This window comes from Euleptes europaea, chromosome 2 (assembly GCF_029931775.1).
Source record: "Euleptes europaea isolate rEulEur1 chromosome 2, rEulEur1.hap1, whole genome shotgun sequence".
In the NCBI taxonomy this organism is placed as follows: Eukaryota; Metazoa; Chordata; class Lepidosauria; order Squamata; family Sphaerodactylidae; genus Euleptes; species Euleptes europaea.
In genome coordinates this window covers 34,706,687-34,720,180 of record NC_079313.1, presented here as the reverse complement: position 1 = coordinate 34,720,180, position 13,494 = coordinate 34,706,687, and the positions used below count along the sequence as shown (strand labels likewise).

Below are 13,494 nucleotides of genomic sequence, written 5' to 3'. Positions count from 1 at the left end.
GAAAGGATTTCCATCTACAGAAGCACAACTTTCCCACCTCCTCCCTTCCACCGCAGCATGAGGGGGGTATTGGGGGAGTTGTCTCTGGTTAAGGGGAAATCAGTGGATCCACCCCTTATATATTTGAGCGCCCCTTCTATATCCACCAGCTAAATGTGGGTATCGGTGGTGGCAGCTTTACATCTCTCATATTTTCCTAGAGACCCTAAATTTCCCTCCCTAGATATAGTAAGACATGTGCTGAGCAGGGCCGCTGGTAGACAGGTATATTTGGGTAATTGGGTAAGCACAGATAACCATTTACCAAGTAGTAATTTACCTCTTGGTAAGACCATCCTGCCAAGCAGTGAAGATTTTGTGATGTCTCTGGGTTTCTGGTCATGCATTAATGTATTCTCTTTCCTGACTCATAGGATGTTATGGAAAATTGGCTTTCCAGAGCCCATACACACAGAAGTATTTACAGAGAATGCCTATGGGGCGGGAGATCATGCTTACCCCCACCTCCCCCCCCACACACACACATCTGAACTCCAGTGATTAAATACCCACTGTGCTAAATTGCCATTTGGTAAATGTTGAGCATAGTTATTCTTTTTCTGATGTAAACAAAGATATGCCAAACTTCTAGGAGCTTTAGGTGGCTACTGTAGCGAACCATATTTTACTGGATTTTAAAAATTGGTTTCAATGAGACTTAATTATTGCACCAAGTCTTATTATGCCTTTCCTCATACGAGAGGTGCTGCAACCCCTTGCTCATCTTGGTTGCCTTCTGCTGTGCTTTTTGCAGATCTGACATACCCTTTTTGAGACATGGCAACCAAAATTGTGCACAGAGTTCCAAATGAGGCCATACCATAGATCTCTACAGGACCAGTACAATATTGGCCATGTTATTGGCAATGCCTTTGCTAGCAATTCCCAGCATGGACTTTGCCTTTTTCACAGCTGTCCCACGTTGAGCTGACATTTTCATCAAGTTATTCATTACAACCATCATCATAATTTGAATGTTGGGATTTTTTGTGTGTGCCAGGGTATGTCACCTTACACTTACCTTTGGTGAACCTTGTCACATGGTTGCCCACTCAGTTGAGATAGCTCCTGCTGTAGCTCACCAACCCTAACAATTTGGTATCATCAGCAAACTTAGCTACCACGCTGCTTACCCCCCTCATTTCCAAATCATTTATGAACAAATTCAATAACACTTCTGTCAGTACCAATCCTTGTGGGACCCACTGCTCACCTTCCTCCATTATAAGAACTGTCCATTTATTCCTGCTCTCTGTTTCCTGTTGTTTAACCAAGTTTTAATCCATAGGAGGACCCATCCTCATATTTCTTGACTACTAAGCTTACTCAGGAGTCTTTGGTGAGGTACCTTGTCAAAAGTCTTTTGAATGTCCAAGTATATAATGTCTACCTGATCAAAGAACTCCAAAAGTCTAGTGAGGCAGGAATTCCCTTTGCAGAATTCATGTTGATATTCCTTCGATAGGCTTTGTTTTTCAATGCACTTAATAATTCTGTCTTTAATAATAGTGCCTACTAATTTACCTGGGGCAGATGTTAGGCTAACTTGCCTGTAATTTCCTGGATCCCCTGTGGAACTATTTTTAACAATCAGCATAAAATTTGCTACTTTCCCCTCCTACAGAAATGGAATGGACAACACATATTTCTGCTATTGCAGGCATAATTTTTCTTACAGACATCTTGTCATCCGTATCATGGAGATTAATAGTGATGAAAACATATCCTAGTACTTCCATTACTGGGTCAATAATTATTTCACCTTTCTCCCCACCCCCATGTTTAAAGTACAATGCCTCTTGGCCATTCATTTTCAGTTACCCACACTGCCCCCCCTTAAAATCTTTTATATGTCTTCTCAGAAGAACACAAACTTTAAAAAGAGCAGAGAAACATCAGTAGAAATCCTAATTAAAACTTGTTTTCAGAGGTCCGATAAAACATATGATCAACCAAAACAAGAAGTAGTAGAAACACATAGTCTGGCTTGATTACACTTTGTAATAAAATGGTTATAATTAGTTCAATCTTTTTTATCTTAAACTACAGCATGCAGCCAGTAGATGGCAGCATTTCCTCAAGATTGAAGTATTAGAAACCTGTTTCTTAAGAAATCCAGCCAGGAGAATATCTTTTGTTAAACAAATGATAAACTTTTTAAACAAAAGGCTTTAGAACAAGGGACTTAGTGAATCAAATTAACTGTAATTCTCTTTGTTGAAATAGCATCAGCATTTCTCCCTGTAATAATGTAAAATTATGTAAAAAGAAAATGCACAAAAGCTGCAGGGAACACAGTTTTGGAGGGATATTCACCACAGAGCAAAATCTGAAAAAAGATTCTCTATTGTGTCAAATAGTTTAGTTATCAAAGCAATCTCATCAATACCACTGGGAAACTAGTACTTAGGCAAAAGCGGCACAAATTGAACGAGGTAGGGCTGAAATCAGTAGTTTGGAACTCTGAATTGAGAACTTAGTTTGCATTCTGAATTGAGAACTTCCAAACTTCTAGCAGCATCATTACTTATAGGTACAGGCGCCCCAGCGAAATGGAAATCCAGACAGGGTATAAGGTGTTGGAACAGGCAATATCTGGCATACAAAGAAGAGACAAGAAAACCCTGAAGAGAGCAGCAAGGAGACCATTAGATAGGATAGTGAAGTCAGTACTTTCTCTCCTGTTAAGTGTCATTCCTTGTCTGTCTCCGGATTGCTACTGTTAGGGCAATATCTTAGTTCTTCCCAGTAGTTCCACAGTTACAGTGCATTCCTAAGGAGAGTTTTTTCTTAGGAATGCACTGTTAGTGTCTTTTTCAGCTAGTGATGTAGCTAGGACCTGTCTCTGTTGTTTTTCTTCACTATCAAGTATGTTAGTTGCTGGATAAAGCTTCATCTACACGTTAATCAGGTTGTGCACTTTTGTTGTGTTAATTGGTGACAGCGGGCCAATGTTTCGAAGCAGGAAACCAATTAAATCCAAATTAACACTCTAACAGTGCAATTCTGTGCCCAGTTACCCCAGTCTAAACACAGGGATATTCTTCACGGAGATTTGCTGCTGTTTCGATGCTGATTTGCGTCGGAGGCAAATTTTGGTTATTCACTCCAGATCCGTGTTTCCCCCCCCTGAGCAAAATAAGCCGGGTTAAAAGAGAGGCAATCCAAACCACTTCTGAGCCGTACTTTCCAGTAGAAAAGCGTTTTGTGGCTCGGATGCCCATGAAAAAATGTTTGCTTCGCTCCCCGGGACGTCTCCTTTCTCCTCCCCCAAGAACGGTGATTGGCTGGGGGAGTTGCCACTCTAACAGCATCGCACCAGCAGGAGGGAGACCCAGAGCAGACTGGCTGCCCCTCTTCAGAAGGGTGATGGGGGTTTTGGCTTGGATTTGCCGCTTTCAGGATGCCCCCCCCAACACACACACACATAGGATCGCACCGGCTGGAGGGGGACCCAGAGCAGACTGGCTGCCCCTCTTCAGAAGGGTGATGGGAGTTTTGGCTTGGATTTGCTGCTCTCAGGACACCCCCCCAACACACACACACATAGGATCGCACCGGCTGGAGGGAGACCCAGAGCAGACTGGCAGCCTCTCTTCAGAAGGGTGACGGAAGTTTTGGCTTGGATGTGCTGCTCTCAGGATGCCCCCCCCAAAAAAAAAAAACACACACACAGGATCATGGGAAGAGTGGGCGGGATTAGGCGGATTTGGAGCAGTGAGTCATGAGCGGCAGCAGTCGTAAGCAGCGCAGAGAAGTGCGCTGTTTCTCCCGTGAAAAATTGAAAATGCCTCGGGATGGGGAGAGAATCTGGGCTGCCATGAAAAAGCTATTTAAATCGGTTTATTGTTTGCTCCGATTCGAAACCGAAGAAAAATCCACCGTGAAGAATACCCCACATTGAAACCAGCGCACTAGCAGAGAGGAATAACTGGGTATAAGATTGAACTGCAAAATGGACTCGCTGGTTCCCAGCACATCTTCATCAATTCTAGAGTATAGCAAGAACAAGAACCCAAGTGACTAGCCTGTAGTTAGTGTCTGTTTAATTGCAAAATGTATTTAACATTTTAGCTGTGTGATCCTCAGAAAACGTTCCTGGCAGTAAGCCCCATTGAATAGGCCGGGGTAAGCTTCTGAGCAGACCGGCTTATGGTGGCACCACAAAGAAATACTTTCTGAAAAAAGGAAACACATTTTAATAATCCTTACTGGCATGCTATCCAACTTCTTACATGTCCTTTTTATAAATGTCTTTTTGCATTATTCATCTCTTTCTCACTATTATTTGAAACTGCTGTTGACACAGTTACACCCTTCTAATTCCACTAAAGTCAGTGGGTTTAGAGGGGTGGAACTCTGAAGTCAATGGGTTTAGAAGTGTGCTGGCACTGCTAGCCTGCCATCTTTTAGCTCCCAAACAATTGACTATTGAGAGGTTTTGATTCTGCTGATTTTCAGTTTCAAGATAGTATAATTATAAAAATAGCGTAGCTCCATAACTAACATTTTCAAAACCATAAGAATCCTACCCCAGTATTTTGGAATGGAACTCCTTAAACATATGCAAATATTATTCCTGTGTAAGTGTAAAGTGTTGACACAATTATAATTTTACATAATGAAAAACATGACTTCCTCTTTAGACTATGCTAGACAAATCTATGCATTGTTTTTCTCTGGGCTTTCTTCTTCCATGGGCCTGTCCACTTTACAAGAGTAAATTGTCAACCACAGTGCTCCTCAGTGTGTTCAGAATTACTCTTCAGTGTGTTCTCTGTATTAAAATGTTCTACAGCCAACCCTTTTGGAAATTAATATGCTGGATTCCCTCTGAATATCTGCAGAACATTTGTTCTATTATAGGAACAATGTTTGCCTCTGCCCAAAGATGCCGTTTCCTTGTAACTAACTGTAAATTTAGACATAGGTAATGAGGTTCTGTGTTTGTTAACCATACTTTCTCTTATTCCACTAGTGTTACTGGAGGTATCTGTACTATATTCTTCTTCTTAATAAAATAGGTTGTTCTCCAGTTTAAGCATCATCACCGAATTAACTCATCCGGCCAATATGAGATTCATGCAATTCAGGGCTAAAGACTGCTATTCGTTTGCACTGTCAAAACTAGAGAAGGTAAGAGAATATTTTCTATAGCTTGGTTACAGTTCTGTTATTCTAACTCAGTGCCATTCAAATACAGTTGAAAGAAATATTTGCAAATATTCAGAATACCTGCTTTCCATCAGGAAACGTTTCCATCAGAAATTTTGAATTTGAAACTCAAATTTGCATTTTCTTTATTTGGAAATCCAAAAGCTTTATAGGCCTGTTGGCATATCAAGAATTGCTTTGAGCTTATCATGCATCAATATCAAATTGTCATGAAATTGTCAAATATTTGTCACTATTTCAGGCTATCAGATTTTTAAAAATATCACCAACTATAAAATACTAAAAAATAAATAAAATATAAAATAGCTGTAAAATATAAAATAGGATCCCATGCCGGTTACCAAATATGGCGTACCAGTAATTGTCAAACTGTCTCCCCAAACTATCTCCCCTGCCTCCTTTGGAAGAATATCAGGGTTCCTTTGTGAGAAAATAAGGAAGGGCAAACCAATTTCCCTGACATCTTGCATATCAGCTGTCAGTACTGTCAAATGCTAAGTACTATTGCATGTTTTATGACTAGGATTGGAGCTCAGATCCTTTTCCTCTGGTGAGAGGAGACTTCCCCAGGGGAAAAGTGACTTCCAGCAAAAGAAAGGGCGTGGGATCCAACCCAAAATGTTACTAGAGATCAAATACTGAAATAAAATATCATAAGATGTCACATAAGTATTAAACAGTTCAGCAGGTTTTTATGCATTGGAGCATATCTCAGAACTATTCTATTTCAAAATTCAGAGAATTGTGAAGGATTTTTTTCTTTGTTCGGAAGTAAATTCATTTCAGATCCATTTTCAGTCGATTTATATCCCCAGGACCCAACAACCCTTTCCATTGTTGGCTGAGTTACCCTTGAGCATCTGCTGTGGAAACCACTGGAGAGGGCAGACAGGTTTCAGGGAGCAATTTCTTGCTGGTCACATTTATTGGACTGCATGGTTAATCTATGTAAACAGAGAATGCATTGTAGTCACTTTTCAGCAGCTGCACCTTGGTGTGGAAGACCGGTAGCTGCAGGCTTGCTGTCTGTCCAAAAAGCTTCTTTGCCAAGGCAATGCCAAGCCCCAGAGCTAAGGCTGTTGGGAAAAAAAATTTCGGTAAAATTCGGATTTGGCAAAATTCGGCCCGTTTTAATTCAGGAAATGCCGAAGTACGAACTCCCCCGATTCGGATCCGTGGACCCTCTGATCCAACCTTCACAAAACTTGGGGGTTCTTGCTAGAAGGGTCCCCTCAAGCTACCCTGAACGTTTGGGACGTCTACCTCCAAAAATGGCCCCCCGGATCCGCGGAATGCCGCCAATGTGCTTTAAATGGCTTTATTCCTGTGGGCGATTTTGGGGGGGACCCCTTCCGGGCCCTGTATCTTGGGACCCTCTGATCCAATCTTCACAAAACTTGGGGGGTTTTGCAAGAAGGGTCCCCTCAAGGTACCCTGAACGTTTGGGACGTCTTACCTCCAAAAAGGCCACCTCCCGGAGCCACGGAAAGCCGCGAATGTGCACAAGCAACCCCCCCCCCCCCACAGGGATGTCTCTCACACACAAACAGACGCTTTATCTTTCTCTCCCTGGGCCATGCAGCAGCTGGGCTCACGCACTCAGCTGCAACTGATTGGCCCGAAGAAGACCCAGCTTGGCCACCGATTGGCCGCTGGAGATCCTGCTAGTTGCTTTCTAACTGACGGTTATGCTGCTGATTCGGAGCCCCCGAATTTGCTGAATTTATTCGGCAATTGCCCCAAACTCGCCGAATTCGGCTCGTCATTTTCCCTCCTTTTTTTTAATTTGGTTCCATCCGAACTGAAAACGGTTGAATCAGGGGAAATTCGGCTGTTTTTCGGTTCGGGATGAACCAAATCGACAGCCCTACCCAGAGCACAGTTTGAAAACCACCATTCTCAGCCATTCGTTGGATGTTCTGCTGTATGTTTTAAAGTGGAACAAGCCACTTTGCAGGTTTTACAGACTACATATATTCATGGGTTCCCTCATCACTATTACGGGGGAGATTTCAATCAATACCACTCATTGCAAGGTTATGCTCCTGTGGAATGAATCACAGAGAATTGGTTGCATGTGTTCTTTTGCACTGCCGCCTTTATCAGAGAATCCGCCTTAAGTTTATCAACCTGTTGTTTGCTGGTAGGGAATGGCACCCAGTTGAGCACAAGGTAGCCTTTCTTATGTCTACTCAGGATGTGGCCATGTAGCCAAGTTTTTGCAACATGCAATGTGGATCCGTGAAAGATACTGTAAACGGGGACAGGCGAGCTCTGTTGCGTAAAATTGTATGATTATGTTCTCGGCAGGTATTGTGTATGCCAATAAAGGTTTTGATTGATTGATATTCATGGGTACATTTGTGCAGGCAAACCACCTCTGTCTGTTCTTTTTTTGCCTTGAGAACCCTACTGGGTTGCCAGAAGTCAGCTGTGACTTCACAGCACTTTCCACCACCACCACCACCCCGTTTGTGCATGTGTGCAAGTTAAATCAATCTGGTTTTAAGAAAACTAACCAAGGATTTGATTTTTGAAAATGTAAACCATAAGCAACCTATTTACAACCACAGCCTGACGATTTAATTGCTGAAGGAAACATGTGTTTCTGAGTAAATTTAAAGCAGAGACTCTGATGTTTAAAGCAAATAGCAGACAGTTTATTAAGGAAAAACAGTGATGCTAACACAGAGCCTATCCATTTTAATTTATGTGCTGTACAATTCATTAATTTCACAGGAAGTGTAAATTTTTATCTGCCTATTGCATTATTAAGAGGCCCCTGGTGCAGAGTGGTAAGCTGTAGTACTGCAGTCCAAGCTCTGCTCATGATCTGAGTTCGATCCCGACGGAAGTTGGTTTGAGGTAGCCGGCTCAAGGTTGACTCAGCCTTCCATCCTTCCGAGGTCGGTAAAATTAGTACCCAGCTTGCTGGGGGTAAAGGGAAGATGACTGGGGAAGGCACTGGCAAACCACCCCGCAAACAAAGTCTGCCTAGTAAACGTCGGAATGGGACGTCACCCCATGGGTCAGTGATGACCCGGTACTTGCACAGGGGACCTTTACCTTTTTTTATTGCATTGTTATCCTGTCTTTTCCCAAGAACCAAAGCTGTATACATGGGTTATCCCTTCCTCATTTCCCCCCACAACAACTCTGTGAAGTAGGGTAGGCTGAGAGAGTGTGTGACTGGCAGCAGTTCAGCCAGTGAGCTTCGTGGCAGGGTGGGCTCCCAAGTCGAGTCTGACAGTCTAATCACTACACTATAGTGGCATTCTTTTAACATGCTCTAACCAGATTCTATGTTGATAAACACTTCCAGTGTGTTTTCTCTTTCTTTTAAATGTACTTCCATACAATGGCATTCATTACCCATCCTTTCAGTGCCAGCTTTTCTTTATTATAAACATAGAGGAACCATATCCAACCGAGAAGCCATCGGTTTACTCTTGGCAATTGTAGAAGAGCTTGGGGAGGGGGGAAAGGGGTTGGCTTTGAGGTCCCTGGTAGGGCCTCACCAAGTGGCATGCCATAGCAACTAAGTGTACACTTTTAGGTGCTCATTTAACACATCTTAAATATAAATAATGTTTATTTGTTTGCTTACTTCATTTATATCCCAACTTTCTCCCTACTGGGGTCCTCTATTTTATCCTTACAACAACCCTGTGAGATGGGTTAGGCTGGGAATGTGTGACATGCCCAAGGTCATCCAGCTTGCTTCCAGGGCAAAGTAGGGATTCAAACCTGGATCTCTCAGATCCTAGGCCAAAACTAACCACTCATGTAACATCCAGTCTCTGTTTACAAAAACACTCCCCTATATCTGTCAGTGGTGAAAGCTCCCTGTTGTGCATATTCTCAAAATCAAATCTGAGTTTGATTCTGCATGATGTGAAAATACCTTGAAGGCTGAGTAGGCAACCTTTTTGGCCCACATGCCAGCTCCCACACACACACACACACGCACCTGTGAAGATATAAGTATGTTGGAAAATAAAATGAAGGGAGGCGAGATACAGTTTGCACTAGGCCAGGCGTGCTCAGAGAAAGCAAAGACCCTGGGGTCTGTCAGCACTCGTGGGGTTCGCCTTGGCCTCGGCTGGTGGTTGTGCAGATCTGGGAGACGAGGATGGGCATAAGCCATGCCTGCTGTCTTCTCTCACAGTGCTGGGCCCAGCAGTGTTACCAGTGCCTTGGTTGTTTGGGCAGAGACCTGGCCCTGGGTGCCAAGTAAAATGCTCAACTGTGCCACTATCAGCACACGTGCCTGGAGTTGCCTGGGGCTGCTCTGATACGCAGTTTCTTGGCTGGTTGGAAAGTGATTACCAATCAAGGTCAAAACATGATCAAAATGGCTGACGAGTGAAGGGTTTCATATCACAAAAGTCAGGTGTTGTCTAGCACAGACAACTAGGGTCCTGCTTCAGAAGCTCTGTGCATTGTTCCTCCCCCCCCCCAAAAAAAGGCTCTATACCCTGCTGATGAGTTAGTTGCAAAGGGGGCTTTTCATTGAGGGAGGAATCTTCCACTCATGAAAGAATCTTCCAGTGAGTGGAAGATTCTTCCTTCCACAGAAGATGTTACTTGGAAGTATATCTAAAGCATGTCTAAATACTAGTGGGGGGGATGGGACAGGACCTGAAGAAGTGTTGTTCAATTGACTTTTTACCTAATCTCTCATTCCATGTAACTGGCCAGTAGAAAAATTAGCTCAAAGGAACGAGTTTCTTTTTTATGTGAGAGAAAAGGTTCCTACTCAGTTTCATTTACATCACTTTTACCAGCCACTGCAGCACATTTTTGCTGGTGGAGCCATCGTTCATTAAGTTCCATAGAGCTCCCTTGTGCAAAATGAAACACACTTAAAATGTGCGACGAAATTCTCTTCTGTGGTCATGTGTACAGCTGATCATTAATTCCCTGCAACGCTTTCCCCCTTTTTACAAAGGGACTTCAAAAGTGAAGCAGTTGCCTGCAGCAAAAGCCTACAAACATACATGGAAAATTGACTTCATGGCTTAATAGGTGTCTGAGGCAAGAAATCCCTGAGTCACAAGAGATCTCCATCTGCTGCTCCAGCTGCAACTTCCATTGTTGTTTTTTTCACTTTGGAAATTGCTAAATAATCACAGTTGGCATCTGGCCAAGCAAGAGCCTTTTGCTCTGCCGAGGTGGGGGGGGGATTGTGAAGATGGAAAATATGGCAGCCATATGCTCAGAGTCAAACTCAATTCTTCCTGATTTCCTCACAAAAAATTAAAACTCAAGAAAGCCTCTTAATAGTTAGATAAATTTGCAATCAAGGGATAGAAAAATCGACAGTTGAGTATTGAGTTTTCACTGAAGTTACTGGCTTCTGTACTGTGCATATTTCAACTGCTTAAATCCTGCTTTTAGATTGGTGGATGGATTGCTTCATTTACACCCTACTTTGGGGACTCAAAGTGGCTTACAAAATTCTACCCTTTGCCATTTCATCCTCACAATAACCCTGCGAAACGGAGAGGTTATGATTGGTCCAAGGTTACCCAGCAAGTTTCCATGGTGGAATAGGGATTTTAACCTGGTTCTCCCAGATCTAAGTCTGACACTCAAAACTGATTCACAAAACCACTCATGTTGTTGGATCACCTGAATGTTTGAACAGATAGTGAGGTGTGGAATAAGGCCAACAGAAGAGTCTACCCGTGATGTCAAATCTGTGCTTGCTCATTCTATGAGTATGTTGTTGCTTGATGTAGCATTTATCAGGTGGTGAATATACAGTCTGAACTAAACCAAACCATGCACACAATTGCAGCTGCATCCTTACATTGTTTTCTCTTGTTGCTGTGTCAGTAGGGAGTTATTCTGTGGAGAGGGAAGTGTGCCTTTACTCTTTACAAGACTGGGGAATATAGAGTATGCTTCACACACACACATGGTATCCTGTTCTATCCTTGGGATTTCCATTAAAAGGATCTCAGGTAGCAGACATAGGACCAGACTTCCCCCACCCCCCCGAGACCCCAGAGAGCCACTAACCAACAGGGCTGATTGGAGCAATGGACAAATTCAAGAACAGGTGTTTTCAAATGTTCATAGGAATTCTTTATTATGATTTTTTGAATGCTGATAGCCTTTTCATTTAATGAAAAGATCTTCTGGTTTGGTTTTATGGTGCCTGGGTTGGATTCCACAGACACAACGATCATAGATCTCTTCCACATTTGTGGGCAGGAGGGAAAGGGGTAGAATCATCCCATCAGCAAAGGTTTGCAGAAAAGGCAAAAGGTGATTTCAGAAAGGAGTGCTGTGGGTAGGTTAGTGTGGGGCATCTTCTGGCTGGTGCTAACTGCTTTTTTTTCTTTTTTTTTCTTTTTAAATTACAAATTCATATAGTAACATCTAGTAATTGATTGTTTAAATAATGCTTGAGGAGCTCATTTCATTCATCATAACTTAAGTTGGCAGGCCTATGCAGCCAGGTGAAGAGAAGAAGAAAATTGCAATTGGTGGGGTCAAAAGACCATGAAATCAAGGGGATAGCAAAACGCGAGTAATGTACTATTATGCCAGATGTACTACTAGATGCTGTACAGACTAAAACAAAAACAAGTCCCCCAAATATTCTGCTGCCTACAAACAAAATCAAAAGGTGATGGGAAAGGGGAAGGGAATAATTAAAATATATGCAACAATTAAAACAAAAGAACACTTAGGAAGATGGAATAAGAATGAGATGATAAAGCAGTATACTGTTCTACTTTGAAATCAAGTGAACACGAATAACAAGAAGCAATCCATTTCCTTTAAAAAAAAACATAATAATAATCTACGACAGGATCCTAGAAATGAGGCTCTTCCATTCATGCACTCCACCCATCATCTATATGTATATATTTTTGCCACTAAAAGAGGATTAACTAGATATAATTTAGAGCAGACATGAAATAAATTCAGCATTGATTTCACTTTCCTGAAGTCCATGGTTAGGCCAGGTTGTTCAGTCGCTAGCCTATTGATTTCATTATGTATATGGCCAGGTTGTAAAAGGCTTTTATGCAAAGCAACTGCAATAGGGGAATCAACAGGAACTGAAACCATAGTATATTAAAGGAAAAGCAGTTTGATATTAATATTTAATATTTCAATGTAACAGGAGGTTACACCGAAATATAAATAAATGGGTGCTTTTTTCATCTACCTGGATTAGAATGGAAATAGATGCCTAGTATTAGTATTTTTGGACCTGAAACCCGACTCTTACTGTTTTAAACACCTCTGCTAAGACTTGTATTTTGTGTGAAAAATATCCCTGTTCATATATATACAAGCACATGGGAGTGCCCTTCTTTCCAGTCTGTGAACCTTTCTTTGTAGTTGAGTTGTAACAAAAGCAAGCCACGCTGAAGTACAGGTATATGTTGTTTGATAGAAAATGTTAATTCCCATGGTAGGGGGAAGTGTGTAAAATTCAAGTGCACTCATATACCCCCCACCCCGATGTATACAGCATAACCATCAGTCCAAATCTGTTGAATCTCACATTTGACCTTGGTGGAACTCTTTATGAAATTACAAGTTAATCACATAAAGGTTTTAAAGGTTATATCAAAATGAGTTCAATGGGTTGGATTCTCTGAAGAGGCATTTCTGACAGAGGAAGGCTCCTTGGCGAAACAGTTATAGGATCCACTAGCTTGTATCCAACCACATTAAGAAAACGTAAGGGTGCTCCTTAAGAGTTCTCCTTAAGAGTGAGGTGTGATTTCTGTTAATTCCTCCCTCCCATTGCAGACCTTCCCTATGCTGATTCAGAGGTCCATTAACCTTTCCTCAGGAACAACATTTCAGGGGGAGACAGTTGGATATAACAAGAGGGAATTGCAGGAATTCACCACCCACTTCTTAAGAAAACGTGACAGTATTTAAGTTTTCTTAACTGTATGGTTGGATACAGGCTGGTAATTCTTGCTAAAGATGAATATTAACTGTTCATTAAATCATTCACTTATCTTGTACTTCCTTCAGCACTCAAAAAGGCAGCCAAACTGAATTTGGGGGGTGGGGGTTCTGGAAACCAACAGGATCCATAAGTCTTTGCGGGCGAGTACTAGTAATGAGAAATGCACTGCCCAGTTAGAGACCGCCAGTTACAGACTATTATAAGCCACAGGGAAATTCACAAGCAGGCATGAAGGTGCATTTCCATTCCTGATTGTTCATCCCTAGCATCTTGTAATCAGTGGGATGCATTCTCCAAACCTGCCGGAGCTGAGCAAACCTTTAATTTTG

The 13,494-nt window shown here is 42.1% G+C and overlaps 1 protein-coding gene across 1 annotated transcript in view; it reads left to right on the top strand.

Annotated features, from left to right (window-relative positions):
• Nucleotides 1–13,494, top strand: part of KCNT2 (potassium sodium-activated channel subfamily T member 2) — a 299,141-nt gene that overhangs the window by 248,017 nt on the left and 37,630 nt on the right. Inside the window, exon 23 of the mRNA XM_056844277.1 lies at nucleotides 5,064–5,175. Coding sequence (XP_056700255.1) covers nucleotides 5,064–5,175 — 112 coding nt within the window. The remainder of the gene's footprint in view (nucleotides 1–5,063; nucleotides 5,176–13,494) is intronic.